The sequence below is a fragment of the Vombatus ursinus genome, unplaced genomic scaffold, assembly GCF_900497805.2.
Source record: "Vombatus ursinus unplaced genomic scaffold, bare-nosed wombat genome assembly UNPS02009835.1, whole genome shotgun sequence".
In the NCBI taxonomy this organism is placed as follows: Eukaryota; Metazoa; Chordata; class Mammalia; order Diprotodontia; family Vombatidae; genus Vombatus; species Vombatus ursinus.
In genome coordinates this window covers 21,000,823-21,024,685 of record NW_020949613.1, presented here as the reverse complement: position 1 = coordinate 21,024,685, position 23,863 = coordinate 21,000,823, and the positions used below count along the sequence as shown (strand labels likewise).

General features: G+C 32.6%; 1 protein-coding gene across 1 annotated transcript in view; it reads right to left on the bottom strand.

Annotated features, from left to right (window-relative positions):
* Positions 1–23,863, bottom strand: part of RIMS1 (regulating synaptic membrane exocytosis 1) — a 695,579-nt gene that overhangs the window by 132,159 nt on the left and 539,557 nt on the right. Inside the window, exons 26-28 of the mRNA XM_027852913.1 lie at positions 23,334–23,446; positions 18,212–18,241; positions 1,805–1,917 (exon numbers count right to left, since the gene is read on the bottom strand). Coding sequence (XP_027708714.1) covers positions 1,805–1,917; positions 18,212–18,241; positions 23,334–23,446 — 256 coding nt within the window. The remainder of the gene's footprint in view (positions 1–1,804; positions 1,918–18,211; positions 18,242–23,333; positions 23,447–23,863) is intronic.

Genomic DNA, 23,863 nt, shown 5'->3' with positions numbered 1-23,863 from the left:
CATCAAATGGATGGACCTAACTGATCCTTTCCAAGCTATGTGACATTTTGATATCCCCAAATTTTGAAATCTGGTCATATTTTGTTCTAATGGAGCAATACTCCGGACAGTCCAGATAGTAAATTTTTTAAAAAAATCATTTATTTGACTTTTGACATATGCCTTTTCATCTACATTTGAAAAGCAGCAGGCATAAAATTTTAAGGTTTCAGAATATCATTCACCATGCATATGACTATTTATTTGTTGGAAAAGACAACTCAGGAAGAACTGGAAAACATTGTCCAAAGCACACCTCTTTGCTTGACTCCTTACTTCCTTTTTCCCTTTCTCATTGGCAACACCAATGCAAAGCAGTAGCATAAAAAGATCAAGATTCCTCTCCTAAAGTTATTTTCTTACATATTTCTTACATATTCATTTGATCTTATGATCTTTGAGGTTTGTATTTGATCCCAAAGGATGAGAAAGAACTAAACTCCCTTTCCCTTCTGTTTTCTACTAGGATGTATTTGGAGTAAGACAAAGGGGAAATTATGTTGGTAGTTGAAAAAAAGAAGTTAAATGAGCAAAGGAAGAGACAATGTCTTGAAGGAGTCATCAGAAGAGGAGTGAGGAAGAGCAGCTAGACTCAGGGTCAGTAGTTTAAAGCATAAAAGAATGTTGCTTATTGACCTGCCTTTGCAATTCAATCTTTTCCGAGGGTTGTTCAGATTCTTAGGAATTTGAGTAACACTATGCAGGAATATTGCCAGTTACCTATGGTAGCAACCCTCCTTGAATATACTCTAGGTTGGAAGTGGTATGAGTGTGATTTTAGATAATTGTTTAATCTGTTTTAATAGGACTAGTAACTCAGCCTCCCAAGGGTCATTTAATTAAATACAATTCCCAAATAGCTTTGTTTTCTCTGTAGCAGGTTCTAAATAGATGGGTACATGGCTGAAAATCTGCACTATCTAAAGTCATATTTCAGTTCTGGTAGATATTTCATAAAGAAACTAGTTAAGGGGTTGGTCATGTGAACCTGCCATTTCTTATGGTCCTCTGTTTCTAATGTGCTTCTTTGGATAAAGAATTGGCCCCCAAATATCTCTATAACCATGACTGCATTTTTTATGATATATCATTAAAATTAATTTGAAAACAGTGCCTGAATAAGTATGCTTTTAATAAGGCAATTGGCAATTACCTACAATTAAACTTTTTTAGGGTTTCTTTTAAAATAGTATTAGAATACAAATGCTACTTGCTAAAGACAAATTATTGTAATTTAGAATTGTGCGACTTCTTTAAAATTCAAAACAGTATTACTATAAGCGTAAGTCAATGATAAATTTGCGCTACAAAGAGCAATATTTTGTCAATGATTAACAAACATCTATATATATATGCATATATATCTAAAGCCTACTTTTAAAAATCTCTGTGTATACTTTATGTATTGGTTGGTTGGTATTTTAATATGAAAAGCTAATAAACTATTTGCACAATTACTGCTTATTTACATGAATTTGCCTGAAGCATTTTTAAAGTAGTTTAGTGTTTCTTTTTCAAATAATGTACAATTTTGGATCCCAGTTGCTGATGTCTGGCCTTGCTTTGCGCAAAAGCATTTGTGTTTTGTTAAAATACAAGGAAGCAATAGCCATCAAAAGGTTTGTAGCAAGCATGACAAAAAAAAAAGATAATTTATAAAACCATAATTACTTAAAAAACTGGCAATCAGATATGTGTCCCTCCACCCACTATGAATATTGCATTTCTAAGTGGGAAAATTACGGTTTTATTACTGCTATTTTACCTTGGAATATTGCTCGCGATCAAGTTCTTGGCTAGAACCAGACCCTGTTGTCTGCTTATAGCGATGTACTTTCATTTTCATCTGTCTTGTTCGCTCCTCCACTACTAAGCTTGCTGTAAAAACACACAATGGAAGTCCATTAAAAGATGTGGAACACCTTTTAAGAACTGAATGGATTAAGACTTCAATGTTAATGATCTTCCAATTAAATGAAATATAGAAATAATTCACATGACAATAAGCTGGACAATATGCAGAGTTTACAACACTATTGAATGTCAGTCTAGAAATGGATGAAATCTGAATCACACAGGACTGGACACACATATTAGTAACTTAAGATAAGTATCCTAAGTTTTGCTTGAAAGATGTTCTCTAAATGCTCATTAAAAATGATTATGTAGAACAAGTTAGTTTTAAATTTGTTATTCTATTAACCAGCTATCAGGACAGCTATAGAGAAAGAGTAAACCTGGGTAATAACACATCATACAAATATGCACATGCATACACGCATGAACACATACACTAAATCATTTCATTTATCTCCAGAAATTGCTTCAAGCAAAAAGCATTTACTATTTTGAGACATTCTTTATTAAATCATTTATTTCTCGCAGTAGCTATTTGAGACTCTTGGCCATTTTCTAGTAGAGTGTGTTTTTATGCACGTGTACATACACATGCACCAGCTTAGGCTATTGCTGAGAATGGGATCATTAATGAAAAAAAGTCAATTTTTCTATAGAGCTTTTTGTTATGTTCAAATCAGGTGCATGAAAAATTTAATTAAAAAATTTACTTTTCTTTCTTTAAATTACATGCGTTGAAATGCATTCCTTGTTAACCTTTTCCCCCTTCTAAAGTAGCAAATCATTGAAATTTTGGGGAAAAGTTACCCCTTTGAAGATAATAATATCTTTTTTTAAAAAAAACTCATTATAAACATCAATAAGCATGTTGATTATAGGAACACTCTTCTCCTTCCATTATTTAAGCAAAAGAATATGCAGACTTGAAAAATCATGGTTATATATTCATTTTACTCTCCTAAAGATTCATACCTCACTTGTTCAAGGTCTATGCATATTTCTGTGATTCAATTTATGCCAATTTTGAGGACTACTTTACTTCTGGCAGAAACCGTTTCTCAGATCTCTTTTGAATCCTTTATAGAATATAACATGTTGTAGGCACTTAAAAAGTACTTGTTGATTTTATTAACTGATTAGATAGGAAGCCTTTTTTTAAAGACATCCAGACACTTCAGAATAACAAAGAAGCTTTTATCACATTTGGTTCAACTGGATACTGAGTTAATCTCACAGCAGCCAACACCCTGGATAAAAAGTCTGGCTTTAGAGGTAGGAAGTTCTAGGTTCAAAACCCACCTTTGACAATTACCACCTGTGTGACTAGCCATTTGACCTTTCTGAGCCTCAGTTTGCTATTGATAAAAGGGAGGTATTAATGGCTGTGGTAACTTCCCCACTGGGTGGTTGTAAGGCTTAAATGAGATAATATACACTAAGTGTGTTTTAATACTGTAAGAACTGTATAAATGCCAACTATTTTGACCTCAAGTATCCTATCAAATTAAACTTACAATCTATGTAGTTGAAAGATGACCAAATTTCACAGAATTACAGAAACAGAGAGTTGGAAGAGACCTGAGGCCATCTTATCCAACCGAATTATTAAAGGAATTTCTACTACAACATACCCAACATGTGGCCATCTAGCCTCTCTTTGATTTGTTTTTAATTTTTTTTTTTTTTTTTTTAGTTTTGGATCTACCTCTTACTACCTGCACGATTTTGGATGAGTTTACTTGAAAGAATAAAAAGCTTTCATTAAACATATACTATGTGCCAAACACTGTGTTAAGTATCAGAAACAGAAATAAAAAAGAAAGACAATCCCTGTACTCAAAGGGCTTATGATCTAGTAGGAAGAGCTTATATTCTAATATTTAACCTTCCTGGACCTGTTTCCTTATTTGTAAAGTGACTGGTCTACACTAAATAAGATCCCTTTGTGCTCTAAATCTCTGATTTTCTGATACAGGTAAGTCTGAACCTGTGATTCTACTGTTACATAATAGTCTCAGGTAAGGAAACTCTGCTCCTAAGGCAAGTCAGCAGCTTCTCTGCAATTTACAATTTAAACTCTTGTAGAGCTTCCCAGAACATTAAGAAGTCAAGTGACTTGCTTGGAGTCACACAGTCAATATATGTCAGAGTTGGGATTTGAACACAGGTCTTCTTGGCTTTGAGGCTGGCTGTCTACACATGATACCATACTGTCTTTTCTGGTCATACCTGCAAAGGCCAAGTGTTCCATGCCTACCATGTATGCAGACTCCCATTTGCCATATGGATGGAAGATTTAATATCAGCACTATCATCATTAAGATGATGGATACTGGAAAACGTCAGCACTGCCATCATTGTGTCCTTTCCTCCCTTCATCTCATCATCATTTCAGAGATCTCCAGTCCATGGTCAAATAGCAATAGCACAAGGGTCTCTGGTATGTACATCACCCTTTTGTGGAAGTGGAGACTGAAACTCAAGATTGATGCATAGCATAAGAATTTGGTGCCTCGGTTAGTTTTGTTAAGAAATAGTACTCAACAAGTACATACATTTGTTAAGCATTAAATAGGAATCTTAACCACTGGGGCACTGACTCATTGGGGAAGCTTTAGTAAAGTTTTCAGCCTAGTATCATAGTTTGGTAAATTAGATAAGTTCTCTCTGTCCATCTCATAATACTGATAAGTGGTTAAAGCAATGATTCAAACTTGTTTAAGTCAAATAATGACAAGATGAAGTGAAGGATGACTAAATTTACTAATACATATATATATATATATATAATGTAGTTAATGCAAAACACTTAGAACAAATTAAATTTCCTGAAATTTTATGAGCATTGACAATGAAGGATATGAAGTGTGATTTTATATTCTGAGGATCCCAGTGATGGTGAGAAGAGAGGGAGAGAAGGTGAACATCATAGCATGGCTGCACAAAAAGAAAATGTACATATTGTCCATAAACTCTTTTCCCTAATTGGGAGACCATGTCACTTGAGCATTCAGTCAGACATCTATCTGCTCTGGAAAGAACAGTCACATGACTTAAAATAGACACCTCAACTTGGATCAGAATAATTTTAAATGATATATTGGAAAACTGTTTTTCAGAGCCTGATATTATCTTAACGTAGGACTTTTAAGACTGGTTAAGTCATAGCTCCTAGTTACATGTATGGATGTTTACTTGGATGTGATTTTACGTGTTTAACTCCGTGCATAGCCAAACTCTTCCGTTACTGTGTGCTGTTGAGCCTCAAACCAGTTGGACCCTCAATCAATTTGGGTGAAATAATTCAATTGCACACTTTGAAATTGGTTTTAATTGTGAAATTTTTGGAAGATTGTGATTAATTCATATCACTTACAGTCAGGGTTGTTAGGAGGATCAAATAATATAACATGCAAAGTGCTTCATAAACCTTAATTTCTTATTATTTCATATAATGCCCAACAAAATGACCTTCAAGTAAAAGAAAAATTGAACTGACAATAATTTCATTACTTTCCATATCCACAATCATTTTAGAGAATTCCATTGGTATCATCACTAAACAAATAGAAAATTAGTTATATTAAGCTTAGAGAAATGAAGAGAAATACTAATTTGTTTACAAAGACAACATATTTCAGAATCAGAATTAAGATTTAGAAATCAAGACAAGAAGCTGTATTGATACAACATTATAAATACTTATGCTCTATGTTCTTAGAAAAATATTAGGGCTTGGGATATAGCTATCTTGTCTTTAGAGGAGTAATACAAATGGTATGAATCTAGTTTTGACCTTTGTGGAATCAGAATTCTAGGCCTATTAGATAGTTGATCAATTATATTGTGGTTGTAGTATAAGGTTGGCATTTTGGAGAAAGCTATTGGGGCTATTGTGAAGGACCATAGAAATGGCCTTTCCAATGAGAAATTTTAGTTTCTTCAGAACAATGGAGGAGCTTTTATTACTTGCTATGGTTGATTGTCCTCATTTTCTAAATATTTTACCTTCTCTCAAAACATTCTAATAAATTCACCCTTTCAGCTGCTGACCCTCAATGATTTTCCCTTGATTCCCTCCATTATCTTGCCAATTTTGAATACCTCAATTAATCTCTCAACTCTGTACAACTTCATTAATTCTATACAAGACCCTTTGTGGACATATAAAATGAGAAGCTTACCTACAGTATTTGCTTCAGTCTTGAAAAGTTTCCTCCTGTGTGGTCATTAAAAACCAAGCTTTGATCATGTTGGAAATTGCTATACCCTGAGTTTAACTGATACCACCGACAATTGGTGGCAATTCTATTTGGAGGTACAGTATCAATATGGTAACTAGTATAATTAACTAAGTTATTTTCCTAACTTAATATATCCAATAATTTTACAATCATATTTCATTAGATTCAAAATATTATATATTTTTTCTTATTAGACTAATGCTTGCCCTTCAAAAGAATGTTGGTGTGAATCATGGACTCAGTATGTATAAGGGTTTATCTCATTATATTTCTTCAGTTACATAAATGTATTGAAATATTCTCAAATACAGTAGTAATGATTTATTGTAAGTTCATGATATTGTCTTTCAAATAGAATGACAAAAAAGAATTACAGTATTAACTCTAAATTTTAAATTTAAACTCTAAACAAATTTTGAAAAAAGACCTTATTTTTTTTAAAAAAAGTGAAATACTATGTTGAATAATCATTTGACATTGAATTATTGAGATAAAATTGTTAGAACATCAATAATAATAGAAAGATAAAATTATCTCAATATATCAAATACTCCAGAGTTTTTAAATTTTTAGATTAAAGTTTGACTAACTTAATATGTACATATATGTTTATATATGTATATGTGCACACAAATGGGCTTTTTCAAGATTGTCTTCAATGAAGAAAAAGAAAAAGAAAAGAAAAAGAAAAGAAACTTCCCCAAACTCTAACATTAAACTTACATTTCTAAACTTTATCATCTTTAACACAAACAATTCAAATATTATAATACTCTAATACAGCACTGGTCTCAACTCTTCCTTCTAATAATGGGGATAGAATTCCATCAATAGCTACCCAACTTATATAACTTTGTCATTCACATCTTCTTATACATTCACCATAGGAAATCTAACCGATTTTCTGAGGGCCTCCCTTCCATTCTCTTCACATTATGCATGCATCCCAATGGAGGGCATAGGCTGGACATTGGTTATCCTTTACTCTTGCTAAATGATAGGTTTCTTATTCTTCCTGGTCATACATTTTTCTAGTACCAACTTTTAGATTCTTCTCCTGAATACTTTCCCACTAATAATATGTTGTTGTCTGCTGACTCCCAATATACACCTCACTTAGTCAAATCAATCTCCCAAATAACTAATAGTTTACAAATAAATTTTCAAAAATTACAGTAAATTGAAAATCACAATAACTTCATAATTAAATTACCCTGTCCTAGATACATAACTATTAAAATCTACTTTACTTTTCAAAAAAAATAAGAATTATTTGGAGTTTAAAAAATACTTCTTGGTACTCAAAGATTATTTGGTATACTCATGTAAGTTCATTTTTTATCTTAACTATGTAAAAAAAAGTAATGGCATTAATTTTAGACTTTACACTATTTATAACATTCAAATTCCTATATAAATGCATATATATAATTTCATAATTGCGGCTAAAAGGGATAGACTTGGAATCAAGGAAAACAGTTCAAACGCTGTCTGTGACATACAATTTGGGTGACCATGGGCAAATCATGTAAACTCTCTGTTCCTGAAGGGTAACTCTTTGAAACTATAAAATTAGAGAAGAATTCCTAATATACATCATGGTGGGAGGTCCTATATCACACCAAATGAAATACAGTTCTGGGCTCTCTCTTTCTGTGTGTGTGTCTGTATATATTTATATATATATATATATATATATGTATATATGTGTGTGTGTGTATATGTATATATGTGTGTGTATATATATATGTCTGTCTGTCTTGTCTGTCTACCAATTTGATGCTGTTTTTTCAATGGAAATCTGCTTTCACTGTTATTTTTTTACAATGAAAATTTTCTTTTTCAAATGACCAAGAGATTCATTAAAATGAATTAATAATACACCAACATCATCTTTATTTGTACCTACTTGAATATATGGATCTCTTTCTTTGTAAATCTCAAATCAGTTCAAATTCATGCTTGGTTAAAAAGTCAATAAAATGTTTCCCTGTAGAGGTTTCAACGCTGAGTGAAAGTTCAATGTTGAAAATTAAAAAAATGTATATCTGTACTGCTTATTTGGAAAAAACCTCACAATTATAGTATTGATTAATGTAAATTAATATAATATAACTACCATTTCCTCTCAAAGTCCTCTTTTAATAACTAGTCATGGTATTGAAAGTCTACGACATCAGAGAACAAACTCTGGAGAACCTCCAAGCTGAAATTGTTCTGTGTTCGAGGCCAGCAGCACACCAGGTATCCATTTTTGCCCTAAGGACCAGTCTAACTGAAGCCAGATATCAACATCTCCAGAAGCTTGGTCAAAATGTAATACATTATTTTGACCATGCCAACTCATGAAAACAGTCATTTAAAGCACGGAGACATAGAAATATGCCTTAGTGGAGGAAATACCTATATCTGATGAAAGCAAGGGTATTTAAAAGTTTTAAAGAACAACAAAATAGAATAAACCCTTGCTGAATGAGTAAAGGCGTAAATGAGTGAAGAAGCAGGACTTTGAGCATTATATAACAATAATAATAATAGCAGCTAACATTTGCATATTACTTAATATGTGCCAGGAACTGTGATAATAATTTACAATTATTATTTCATATGATCCTCACAACAACCGTGGGAGGTAGGGGCTATCATTATTCTCATTTTACAGATGAAGTAACTGAGGCAAACAGAGGTTAATTGACTTGCTCAGGATCACACAGCTAACAAGTATCTGAGTACAGATTTGAACTCAGGTGTTCCTGACTCCAGGCCTGGCTCCCTATTCACCATGCCACAAAACAGAAAGGAAACAAATTTCCTCAAATAGTGGCAAAGATAAAATAATAATGATAGTTACCATTTATTTAGAGCTTCAAGGTTTTCAAAGTCCTTTATATATCTCATCCCATTAGATCCTATTAGTTAGCTAGGTAGTTCAGGGGAAAGAATGCTGGATCTGTAGTTAGGAAGAACTGAACTCAAATCTAGCCTCAAACCTAATAGCCTTATGACCTTGGACAAGTTATTTAACTTCTGTTTATCTCAGTTTCCTCAACTATAAATGATGATAATAATGGCATCTAGCTCTCAGGGTTGGTGTGAGGATAAAATGAAATAATGTTTGTAAAATGCTTAGCACAGTGCCTGGAAGGTAGATATCATATAAATGCTAGCTATCAGTAATAATATTAATTTCAATAATAATAGTTAGGTATGTGTTATCATCCCCATTTTATAGATGAGAAAATTGCATGTGAGGGAAATTAAATAACTTGCTCAGGATCATACATTTAGCAAGTGTCTGAAGAAGGATTTATACTTAGGTTTTCCTGATTCTTAGTGTAAAATGATCCAATCAACCAATTATTTGCCTTATTTTATATTATAGTAAAAATCTGGTCTCTTTTCATGTTATATCACAAACCTAAAATACAATGGTAACCTCAGCTAGCCATGTTATCCAATTCATAAATCTTCCCAGTGTAAAAAAAAAAAAACTTTGTCTATGTAAGAAGAATTCTGATGCTTCCCCAAAACTTTCATATTCATTCTTCACTTGCTAGTACCTGACGTAAATATCCTTAATTGTTGCAACTTTAAAATTTTTTATTTTTATCTCAATAGCAATAAAGGAAAAATATTTCTCAAACTTGTGCCATAGCATCATTGATCTTGAAGGGGCACCATAGGTTATTGGTTCAACTCTATCATTTTACAAATGAGGAAACTGAGGCCCAGAGAGGTTAAGACAATTGCTGAAAGCCATACAGTTACTAACTTGTATCTTTATTGGCAAAAAATTATCTTTTCTTATCTTTAAATTCGCAGTATTTTTAATATTCTCATTTATCTTTGTACCTTCAATCTAACAGAAATGTGAATAATAATTTCTGGAAGGAAAAAAAGTAATATTGTTTATATCTAATAATCTTTCCACATTAAAATATAGAGAAAAGTTACTCTATTCAAAGATTAGGAACTGCATGAAAAAAGTTTTAACCTTTTAAAAATAATATAAATTAACAAAATACCTCCCTAAAGAAGTCAGTCATGTCTCTACTAGAAAACTCAATTATGTGTAATTGTCACTGCAGATTACTTTGTGAAATTGGCTCCTTTTTCATTTGGAACTGAATTCAATGAAGTAAGTTCACTCAGACACACATTGTACTGTGTGTATAGACTTGGCTGAAATTGGAATCTGAGAAAGTCTAACTAATGGCAGAGGTAAATGACAACATATCTAATACTTGAAAATTGTTAGGCAGAATGAGGAATGATAATGAAGGCCATTAATATTTAAAGACAATGCGTATTAAATTTTATATCTGGAAGGGACAAAGGCACTAGACATGGAGTCTCGAAGATATGAATTTGAATTCTGCCTGAGACGCTAGCTGTGTAACACTGGACAAGTCACCTATCTTTCTTTGATTTCAGTTTCTTCTTTTGTAAAAGAGCCTTTAAAGTCCATTTCAGCTCTAAATTTACGATACTATGGCCATGTAAGTTGAATCTTTACAGGTTGAAGGAAACTAGGAACTGTGGAGTTGAAATGAATCAGGAGAACTAGAACTCAGGTCTCTTGATTCAAAGCCTCCAGTGGCTTTGTATTTACAATGCAATCCAGTATATAGTGAGTAATAGTTGTATGGATTTTCCTGTTCATTTGTCATAGCTTTTGGGAGGGAAGCAATCCAGAATGGTTACCTGATCAATCTAGAGAACTCCCTAATGAAGAATCTCCCTCTACTAATGGGGGCACCTTTCTTCAATTTATTGCCTGGCACACTGAGAAGTTAAGTCTTGCCCAGGGTCACATGGACAGTATTTGTTAGAAGTGGGATTTCAATGTAGGTCTTGATTTGGAGGCCAGCTCTTTATTCATTACATTTCTGGTTTTGTTGTTGAGTCATTTCAGTTGTGTCTGACTCTTTGTTAAACCACTGGAGTTGTTTGCCATTTTTATCTCCGCTTTATTCATTATAGCAATTTTATCATCAGCACAATCTACATTGCCAAAGGCAATTAAATGTAATAAATTATTTTTAAAAAAGAAATATGCAGAGATTAAACAGGAGTCAAAGATGAGAAGGCTTAGGTAACCGGGGCACTAAAATACCAGGCTATTATTTCCAAAGTAGGGGCAAAAGTAATAGATTGAAAACCTTCTAAATTCTAGGATGTTCTCTCCTAAAGGGAGCAGATGGAAATAGAAATATTTATATAATTTGAATTTTAAAATATCCTATTGTCATGGCCATTAACAGAAATATGCAGTTGAGTATGATCAATTTTTTTTTCCCAATGGGAATGCACAGTTGTCAAATACACTGATAACTGAAGTTGATGATTTGAATCTTCCCATTTGTAGAACAAACGGAAAATTGTAGTCAATAATTCCCCTAGCTCATTTATTATTGTTTCACTTGAAAAATTCTATTCTTCTATAATACATGACCAAATATAAGAAATCATTAGGTTAAAGAAATTCATTACAGATATCTTCCACAATCTCACAGTCTTCAGGTTACTTTTTCCATAAAAAGGAATTTAACATGCCCCCTTTTAATGTTGTCTAAATAATCAAAAGACCTGCCATATCAACAAATTCCTACAATTGTTTTATCATATCCTTACGTGCTCTAACATGCATACATGTATGTGAAAACACACAAACACGTGTATACACAGACAGGAATTAAAATGATTTGACGCTGCAGAAATATCAATATTTATTTCCTTGAAAAAGATATTGCAGTTTGCAAGAGCATAAAGTAAATTTGAGTCCTGTCCATTATGTGAATGAATGTTTACTTTGAACCACAAACTGAAATAAATGCCAAAAGTAATAAACCTCTCTTACCAGGAAAATATAAAAAATGGATTATGAATATATGCTTATTAGATATGCTTACTATTTTCTTGACTCTACAAGACTCAAATTTAATTTAATGAATTTTTTAATGGAAGGTTTTCATCTTGTGAGATATCCCTTTTAGTCCCATACATAGACATAATAGCCCTAGAATCCCAAATCAAATATCTGTGGCTTGTCTTTAACTAATGACTTTATTAAACCTATTTTGCTAAGCTGCTTAAATCAATCCCTGCAATTCCTAAACAAAGACATAAACTTCTCAAGAGTTGAAACCACTTTAAAAATGTATTAGCACCAATGAAAATATTAGTCCCTGAACAGATGATACTTAGATTTTTTTTTAGGAATAACTGAAGCATTCATGGGCAAGTGGGCTGTATAAAAGGCAGTCTTCTGGGATGATACTATGCCATTTTTTTATGACACTGCTGTGCTCCATTCATATTTGGACTATAACTGACTCTTTTGAAGGAAGGGAAATAGAAGTAATCATTTGGTTTTGATCTTAATTGATTAATTAATTTAATCTGTATAACTATTCTTCCAGGGCCCTAGCATTTTTTTTCTTTGCTTAGGCAATTAGGACTTTGCACTTGTAAATATACTATTGGATAAATTAGTTTTTTTTGGTTCCCCCCCAAAAAATCAACTTTAGAACCCCTCTATCCAGGATTGTGCTAGAGCCAGCTGGTTCAAGAGAGCCAGCTGATTGTTAAATTTTCAGGTTAAACTTAAAGTGTTTAATGTACATTTTTTCAGAGAGCTAGTTGTCAAACATTGACTAGAACACTTCTGCCTGCTTCTTTTACTAAATTGTTTGTTAATTTCTGAATAAATTCTTCTTCTTCAATCCTTCCCCACTTCCTACATAAAGAGGGACCATGAAGACAGTACTCATATTCACAGAGAGAGCAAAAAAAAAATCACTCTTAATAGCTATTTTACCCATGCTGAAGAGAGATAAATGGTTAATCAACAAACTCAGAAACTACTCATCTTTGAGGATATAAAAACTTCTAAAAGTTTCAAAGATTTGCTTTATTTAATTCTTAGGGGAGTATGTATCTTTGAGTGTATCAAAAGACTCTCAGGGTGGAAATTCCTTTCACTAATGCAAAAGATAGATCAGTAACTCACTGGCGACATAGAATTGCACATGTCAGAGAAAACTTTCCCTGTCTCCAATCTTATCTCTGTGACATCATGCAACTTCTCTAACATGTACACATGTGCACATACACACATATTGCTCATAAATCAAATTGTATGTAATCATCTTTTTTTTTTTTTAGAGGCAATGTGGCTTAATAGGGAAATGGTATTAGAGTCAGGAAGACCAACTTGTTCAATTCTTACCTTTGATACAACTATTTGTGTCATCCAGGGCAAGTTACTTAATGACGCAGTGCCACAGGAAACTCCCTAAGATTTAAAGTTGTAGAGAAGCTGCTGATCTGCAGTGGTAAATGGAATTTCTTTATCTGGAGTTCCCTACAATCATAAATAATATCTAGCATTCTATTGACACTTAAATGTTTGAAAAGTGCGTTACACATATCTCATTTTATCTTCACAACAACTCTATAAAGTAGATGCTATTATTATCCCCATTTTACAGGCAGACAGAGGTTAAGTAACTTGCTCAGGGATACACAGCTAGTGAGTGCCTGAGTCAGGATTTGAACTCAGGTCTTTCTAACTCCAGGTCCAATGTGCTACCTAGCTGCATCAATGACAAACAGTTGCAGATCAAAAACAAACCAAAAAACCCTTCTAAATAATTCTATTTAAATGAGAAAAATCTACAAAGAAGGAGAGAGGGATCCTATGGCACCTAATGGTTTTCAGAGAATTTCTTATCTTCTGAGTCTCCAAAAGTTGCAGTGAAATCTTGGTTGATGAGTATGTTGACATTATGATGACAAACAAGACAGAGATTATATTCAAGCAACCACTCCTAAACACATCCATGTAAGTACCCTGTCATCAGCAATAAATGAGAAAACCTATGACCATGAAATTTAAGCAACTTCTGCTATATCTGGATATGCGCTCAGCAGAAAGAGAAAGAGCCTTGTGCCCCTCCCCTATTTTCCTTCACTAGACAACTATTTAGATAGGAGTTAACTCAAAATCATTCCAGTTGATAAATCCTTGAATATCACCATTATTTCCAAAGCATCTTCCTATTAACAGATATTTCAGAGAAAGTTAGGTCCTATAATCTTTCAGTGCGACATAATGCACCCTCCATGATGAGACTAAGGTCACTGCACATACACTAGCATGAATTCATTAGTTTTGCATAATTGCAATGTAATTATAGTTAGCATAGTAATAGTGAGTATGTTGAAAGATTCAGCTAACAATGAGATGGTCAAAGGGGACTATTTGGGGAAAACGCTTTTCAGTTTGTTCACATGAATTTAATCTCATTAAGAGATCATATGCTTATTTGCATTTATTCTAACTGAAGTTGCTAGTAATGAAAGAAAGATCACCTAATCTACTGAAATAGCCCTTATTGAATAAGCTGCATTTTGACATTGAGTAGGTCTAGAACTTTCCTTACAAAGCCAGCTGGTTTTGGAATTATAATTCTTACAACTTTATTCTTTCTCAAAGTTGAAACATAAAAACAACCCTGTCTTAACTTCTTTGTTTCTTTCGAAGGCTCTAATTATCCTTCCAGTCATTCTGATTTACAGCCTCAGTGTCACCCTAGCCTGCCACTCTTCTTAAATATCAATTGTCAAATCTTATCGAGTCTCAACTTAAAAACATCTTTGACATCTATCCCCTGCTCCCTATTTTGGGTCACTATCCCAATCCAGGTCCTCATCATGTCTCACGTGGATTATTGCAATGGTCTCCTATTTAGTTTTCCTTACTCAAGTCTTTTTCCTCTCCAGTCTGTCTTCCACAGAACTACCAATTAGATTGTCCAGAGTTCAGGTTTGACCATGTTTCTACTGTACTTAATAAATTCTAGGGGTTCCCTGTTGCCTCTAGATCAAATATAAACTATTCTACTTATCATTTAATATTCTTCACAACCCTGCCCCACCTGTTTTCCAGCTTTGTTACATGTGACTCCCCTTCCTAAATTCTATAGTTCAGCTGACCTAGCTTTCTTGGTTTCATCTTCTTTGACTTTTGAATGTGACTGGAACATACTGCCTCCTCTCCTCTGCTCTGCCTCCTAAAATTCCCCTTTTCCTTCATATTCAGCATAAACACCATCTTCCAAATGAAACCTTTCCTGATTCCTTTGTCTGCTTACATCCCCTGCCAATAATTTGTTTTCCATTTTTTGTTATATATGCTTATATGAACATATTGCCTTCCCTGATATAGTGGAAGCTCCTCAAGGAGAAGGACTATTACATTTTTGTTTTTATATCCTCAGTGCTTAGTACCCGACACATTGGAGATATTTAATAAACACTTGTTGTTTGATTATTAATTCTTTCTCAAGTGGTCTTTTGTTTTAACCATGGGAAGTTTAATTTTCTCTCTATATATGTGATTATAACACAGTACACACTATGCTATACAGTAGCCCAGTACAACATCTCATAAATGAAACTGATCCTTTTAATAAGTGTCTATGATTGTAGTCAATGATAAGTCTATGATTGCAAGACTGATTTTTTAAAAAGCGATTTTGATGTGATTTAAAAAAAGTTAATGCTTCCTTGGATAGTTAATGCTTCTATTCACTTTCACCCTTAAGTCAAAAAAAAAGTCATCTGTAAATCAGTTTCTGATTCTACTTTGCACTTCTTATCAGCATTTTGAAGCATTCCCAAAATTACATTAGTAGAATTTATCCAGTTTTTCAGGGAATACAATACAAGGGATATAAAAGAATAAAAATACTTTTTAACTGACGACTTTTAAGAACTCCTACCTATCAGAACCTTTTGGTCTTTCACAGCCTTGATGTTGTTATGCAATAGGCTGTTAAAAGGGAAACAGAAATATGGACATTGTTAGTACCTCCTCCCACTTTCCCACTTCCAGAAGATGACAGACCTCTTTCAGATACATTGGATATATTTCACCAAATGGAATAAAATATTCTGGAGCAAGGTCCCCATTACAATTTGCAGTGAGAATATTGTAAACTGAGTAGCAGTGACCATTATGAAGGAAGCCTTTGTGGCCTTCCTCCAAGGCATAATTATAGGATTTATTATTATAGCAAGGCTGAGGTGGGAATTCTGGGCAATAGTTTTATGACTCAACTGTCTCACTGAGAAATGCTGAGCAATTTGAAAACTAGAATGATGACTCTGGAGACTCGCTTTAGCATATAGTATGTGCTGGCCATAGAGGACCATTAGTTCATAATCTTGACCATAAAATAAATCCATCAGTCTCCAACAACCAGGAAGACTTCTCTATGCTCAGTCTAGTTCTAAAGGTCCAGCATATAGTCTAGCAGGGAAATTATCTCTATTGTAAGGATTTCAGACTAAACAAAACTTTTAATTGCTCCAAGTCAATCTGGACCTCGAAACTGACTCATGGGGTCATAGGGTTTACGGTTCAAAGGAACCTTAAAGATTTAGTATAGCCCCTTCATTTTAGAGGTATGAAAACAGAGGCCCATAGAGGTAAATTAATTTGGCCAAGACTATGCAAGGTATTTAAATATACCTGGACCTTTGACTTAAAATTCAGTCTTCTTTCCCCTATACCACACTGCCTTGCTCACCATTTTTTTTTTCATTTTCCATTCATAAAATTTGGTTAGTAGGTGATAGATTTATTTACAAAGGAAGCTTGATTTTGTTGCTGTAAACGTAGAGCGTTACTTTTTTTAAACTGCTTTGTGGAATTCTGAAGTGAACTATTAAATTCTGATACTTCTATGGTAAAGTTTATCAATTAACTGTAATTAAAGGACGCTATACCTTTCAGTTGCATTGGGGCTCACTTTAATCCTTCTGAACCCAAAGGACGTGTGTTCCTTCCATGTAGCCATGTAGCATGTACTTTAAGGGCAAAAGCAGAATGCACAGAAAGCAGTGCAAAACCATGGGAATAAAAAGAACACATGTCATCTAGTGATACATTTGAAACCAGGATGATAAGAAGTATGGTGTAACGGAATTTAAAGCATTCAAATAAGGATAGCAATGTATTCATAATACTAGCATTTCTGGAGGTCTTTATATTATATATATATATGCATGCATATATATATATATGTAAAACGGGGACTTCATACTAGCACTGAGAGCAAAGTATTTAATGAGCAGAATATTTTAACTATTTTAACTATTGCAAAATATTGGAAAAATTGCACCTGTCCTTTCTGTGCAATGAGGATTATACAATGGTAGGTTGCAGTTTTCACATTTTGAAAATCCATACCAAAACATTTGACTCTTGTTAATGTAGGAAAAGTCCAGGTAGTATGCAAGGATAGTGATAGAACCACATATCTTGGAGCACCAAATGAGTAATCTGAAAATAGGATATTATCTCAAATAAGATTAAAGAAAAGATCAAGTATGAACTGGTAGTTCATTCTTCTGGAGATATTCAATAATTTACAACCATTGTATCCCTTTGGAGGGAGTGATTGTAGACAGGTTGTAGTTAGGCACAGAAACATTTATCTTCCTATCAAATTCCTAGAAGCATATCTGGATTACTACCTAGGACAACTTTCTGCTCCCCCTTCTGTATCTGATCATATGGTTAGGCTCTTCTTAAAGAAAAGGTGAGACTCAAGTTCTTGACCAAAAGTGGAAGAGTAAATGAAATTAACTGATACTTTTATTACTTTGATAAGGAGCTTCTGGTTACATTGAAACACTCTATAATTTATCTGTGTATATATGTATATATGTGAATAAATACAGATTTATGAAACACAGATACTAATTTCCTTAAGTAATAGTACTTTCTTCAAGAGTTCATCTAATCTATTCATATACACTGACAATTAACACTGAATATTCTATTCAACACTTTTCAAAAAATTATAGCCTTCTAAATGTATTTCAAATTTAAAAGCAACAATGCTGAACTTGATAAATAATTATCCTTTTAAATTAATCTGTTCATTAAAATTTTGACTTTTTCAAATTCAAGAGAGCAAAGTTACAAAATACCTATTACATTTTATAAAGGAAAGGTAACAATGTTAAAGGGTTAGAAAAGTTACATTAATATTTACCTTTTGAGGAAGAGCTATATTTGTCTTGTTCTTCAATGAATTAAATGCACATAATGATGGAAACAAAAGAAAGAAATCAGCAAATTTATAGTTAGACAAGGAAATGTGTAATAAGACAATGACATGAACAATAAAAATATATATAATGTATAAAAGTGATATGATAAGTTGTAATGACAAAGCATGACATGCCAAAGTTGAGGCAGGATCAAATATGGTATTAAAAATAATCAAAGAAGGGATGATGGAATCTATTGTCTTCAAACAGACTTTAGTAAAGTCCTCAGAAGATGTCAAATGAAATCACAGAAACGAAGAAGTGAAAATGTAGATAATCTATAACAAAAAGTTCATGATATCTCTCTTCTACTTCTTGGGAACCTTATAATTTTCTAATATCTCTAGATCTGTTTGCAATGTGATATTAGATTGTCCAGGGAGAAATATATTTGTTACTTTTTATAGCATAGTGATTATTTGTGAAATTATTTTATTTATATTTACATTTCATGTTAATAACAGTTACTTTTCTCTAGTTTAGAGGTTGCTTCTCTCAGCCCATCTAAAATTTGTACTAGTGGTCGTCAATAAAAATTTGCCTAATAAATTCTATTTTCCTTACTTCATCAACATCTCTACATTATGAAGAGTATTCCCTAATATTATTTCCAAAGGAGAAGTAGCTTGAATTAAGTAGTAAATGGTGGAATTCTGTGTTTTATTCAGCTTTTTCTGATTGTAGTGACAATCAAGTTTCATAAACTGCTACTTGATTCACCAGTGTATCCATGAAAAAGTTGGTCTTATGTATTCTGTGCCTCAAAGTCAGTAGAACTGCTAGTGCAAATCTACTGGACAAGACCTCCAAACTGAAGCGATGTTTTATGTAGGTTTCTAAATTAGATTAACCATGCATTTTCCCCATCTTTCCACCAAAAGCATGAGATTATGCAGGGGAAAAATCATTCTATCCTCTAGCTCAGAAAAATCCCCCAAGATGTTATTATAAGAAACTAAGTATTGTGGTATCCTATTCACTCCTTTGCATTAGGGAAATGTCAGTACAAATCTAGTAGGTGACCAAATTCTTAGCTATCTTCCCCTTGCCCACTTCTATGATGTGATAGCATATTATGCAGCTATTCTTTACTTAACATTATCTCTAGAAACTACATGGACATGTACTCTTCTTTTTTCAAGTCTACTTTCTACTAACTGTAAATTTTCATTCTGTTATAAATCAATGGTGTCAAACTCAATTAAAAACTGGGACCACTAAAACATATATAAGGATCCTTGTGGATTGCATATTGACTTAGAAAACCACATCTTAATTTTTACTATGTTTTATTGTATTTTTATTTATATTGCTAAATATTCCCCAATGACGTTTTAATCTGATGTGAGTCTCACCCAGGAGTGTTGTGGGCTACATGTGACCATCATGTTTGAAATCCCTGGGATAGACCAGTTCTCATCTCAACTCTGAATTTCTTGGAGAACCTAGCTTAATTGGAAACCAGGTTGCAGATAGCAGCCATTTAATATTTTATATATAATAGCCATTTATTATTAGCAGTTGAACAAATTGTTAAGAATTAAATCCTGCAAGGTACATATAGTTTCCTATTTGAGCAAATTATTTTTAAGAGGCTCCAAAACACATTTTATGGATAAGAAGAATTGATTATGTCCTTCCAAAGACATTATTCAGTTTTTTTCACTGATAATAAAGATTTATCCTAAAGTACAAGAAAGAATATACAGTGGATTGGTTCACTCAAGAAAAATAACCATATAGACAAATGTTCTGATTACCACATCAAAAATTTTGGGAACAGAATAATGCATGAGTATAGGGGGAGTAATTTAACAATGAGATTGTTCTCTGCTTTGATAAGGAGTCAAAATTAGAAATATTACCATATTTATCCTAAGAGATTTATAAAAAGTGAGTCTAAGAAAAGTTAAACTAGGTGCAGTTGTCAAGCAAAATTGTTCTAAGAAATAAAGGAAGGAAGGAAAGAAGGAAGGAAGGAAAGAAAGAAGGAAGAAAAAAATAAAAAATTGGTAGCACAGAAGAAGCTCAAACAAGTGTAATGGACTTGGATGGATCCATGATTTCCTTGATGGGAAATGCCTATGTGGGGAAAAACAAAACAAAACAAAAACTTCTATAAACAGATCAGCACCTTTTCTGAAACTTAGAGTTTTACAGAGTTGTCTAGAGCACTGAAAAATTAAGAGATTTGCCCAGGGTCACACAGCCAGGATGTGTCAGAGGCAGGACTTGAACCAAAGTCAAAGCCTGCTCTCTATCCATTGTGTCATACTAACTCTAAACATGGAAATTCAATGAGTATTATTCTGCTTAAAAAACTGAATATTTATATATGCATGTATATATGCATAAATATATATGTGTATATATACATATATATATATAATTATATTAAAATTGTCAGAAAATAAAGCAAACTTGTTAGAATAAAGTATACTCACAGGAAAGTATAATGGATACTACTTCAACCTAAATCCTATCTTTTTAATGAATTGAAATATTTAATAAATTCTTATAACAAAATGAAATTGAGTCAGAATCAATTACTTGGGCTAATTTAAAAAAATGTGTTATCAAGAAATAGGAACTAAAGATTTTTAAAATCTCATTCAGCAATGTATTCATAAATATACATGCCAAGTAAATTTTGGTTTATCATGGGAATTCTTGGGGTTTCACTGTTTTGAGCACTTTGACATTGTCTATCACTGTTATCCAAAGTATTTATCTATAACATATCAAAAATGAGAACAAATTTAGAAGTATAGATGTTAAAAAATCCCTCTGATACCCCAATATATTTTTAGCAGTTGTAATTTAAAAACAGACAAATTGCTATGATTCTTAAAGGCATATATCATTGAAGAAATACCTAGTAACATCAGGCAAGCAAAAAAGTTTTAAGTATAATGAGATAAGCTTGTAAAACTAAATATTAGAAGAAAAACCACGACCAATTCATTCTCAGTCACTTTCGTTCTTCCAACTCAGCAGAAACCTGACAAATTGATGAATTTCTCTGCAAGACATCTGTGAATATTAATATCATGAATAGCAAATATTCAGTATTTAAGGGAAAAATGTGATTATCCTCTAATGGAAATTTGAAATATATCCCCCTTTAATCTGTAGAAGCAATTCTTGGTTTTATGGCAATAATGTAGCAATGGTCTCATCATATATGATCAATATGCAGTACAATTATTTGGTATCAAACCCTTAGAGTGCTTGATTTACAAGTGGAGGAAATGCAAAGAATTTCTAACAAGAATGTCATTTAGGACTCAGATATCTAAGAATATAAAGCTGACAACTCATGATGCTAGCTAAGCACCAAATTTAATATCATTCTTAAATTGTGCAACAGGAAAACATGAATAGATATGGCAAATAAAGCCTGCACTTGTTTTTGATGTAAATATAAAAGAATAATTGGTTTTCATTTTTTTAAAAGATGAGTCTCTCTAAACAGTCATCAATATTGAACAGTCTTCTGACATAATCTCTTAAAAAACAGAATGAACAATAGACTTTAGATAAAACTATGAAAAAATAATTAAATAATGAAAATTAGTATTTCAGAAAATAATGTCAAATTTCCACAAAATTAATCATTTCCAAGGGATGACCTATTGGCTCCATCTGTAAAAAGAATTCATTATATATAACTTGAAAGTATTATTCATCAACACATACAAGTCTAAGGTTTTATAGAACCAGCATTCCTCTTTACCCATTATACTCCCTCATATATATTATGATATCCATTTGAAAAACATAAATTCATGTCTTTTATTAAATCTTTGATTTTCATTTAGAAATAGACTCTCAAAGTTGGAGAGACTCAAAAGTCATCTATTTCAACCCATATTTGTGTCATTAAGGCATTTAACTCTAAATGGCTTAAGGTAAAATAAAATACATAGCATTCAGAAAGAAAATACCTCCCCCTTAAAATATATATATAATTAAAGGTGACATACCAAGAAATATCATTATTCAAACCAGAAATTGGACCAAGTGAACTGATAGTTTTCAACTTTCTAATGCAAAAGTCCAACCATATTTCAATATATTATATAATAGTTCTAGTACTCACACTGTAATTAGCATATAAAATGAAAAGAAGAAATCCTAAACATAGAATAAAAGACAAAGTGAAATTCAGCTATGGTAGATACCAATAGGGGGAGAAATATTGAACATTTCAACATTGACTATACATAGTTTCTGTCACATCTATTTTGACTTAGTCAAGGATATTGTATTTATGATTATATAAGGATACCCAATCACAGTTTTTGTAAATTAATTATCAAACACCTATAAACTCTATCAAATACCTACCAACTCCAAGAAACTTTATTTCATCTCTATATAACAATGAGAAATATCATCCATTTAAATTGGTTTAAATTTAAATTGGTTCTATGAATGTTTTTTCCCCTCAGGAACCAGCCACCTCATATTCATCATACAAACCATTTGACTGGGATAATATTAGTGACTTCAAATTGTCACTTTTAAAAACAAACTATGTACATTATAAAATACAACATATACATTAGAAAATAATAAAGTAATATGCATTTCTAAAATTGAATTCAAAATCCAGTTATGTTCACTGTTTGACTCTAATAAATACTTGAAAATCATGATCCTCATAAAGGAAATGTTGAAAGAAATAGCCATTTAGTACTAAGCTGGCAGTTGGGTCAGCAAAGTAAGTCATACGCATTTAGTGGAAGAATTCACTTTAAGGTACTTGTTTCCTTTGATGCCTGAGAAGTACTACAGAGTGCAAAAATACTTATGCTTTTGCTTTGTCATTTTCACATTGTAACCTTTGTCACTTACCAAAGATTTTTTTTTTTTACTACTTAATTAGTACTTTGGACTGACAATCCAAGAATATAAATAAATCATATTCTTACCATTCACATAATTCTGTCCAGCATAAAAGTAATTATTTTATGCTAAAAAAATGACAGATTCTGAAAAAGGGGTATGATCTGAAACCCAAAATTTATTGACTAGGATAGCTCATTCATTAGGTGATACCTTGTTCTATACTGCCGCTTCTTATTGGAACCTGTGGGAGTTGTCTTCCCCTACGACTGCTGAAGGCTGTGTCTGCAGGAGGAGACTGTCCTGGACTTCCTTGTTGGTGCATTCTGCAAGGGAAATGAGGGGGGAAAAAAACCAATGCAACTTCAATACACGTCAATGATCACATCTGATTTATTTTGCTTTTTCATCTAAGCCAAACATTAAAATGCCTGTCTGACCCTCACTGAAGGAAAAAAGTAAACACATTTATTCATGGATGAAAAAAAAAGCAATATCAAGGGAGCATGGAAATGGACTGTGAATATATTTGTCCCAAAATTCTACTTAATAGAATTAGAATCAGCTCCTTGAGAGCAGGAGCTGTCCTTTGCCTTTCTGTGTATTCCCAGTGCTCAGTGCAGTGTCTGGCACATTGTAAGCATATAAAAAGTGCTAACTGACTGACTGGACTTCTGAACTGAGTAGCTTCTAATTGAAATACTTTGATTATATGAATGTTATTCTATGGGTGATCTATTCTT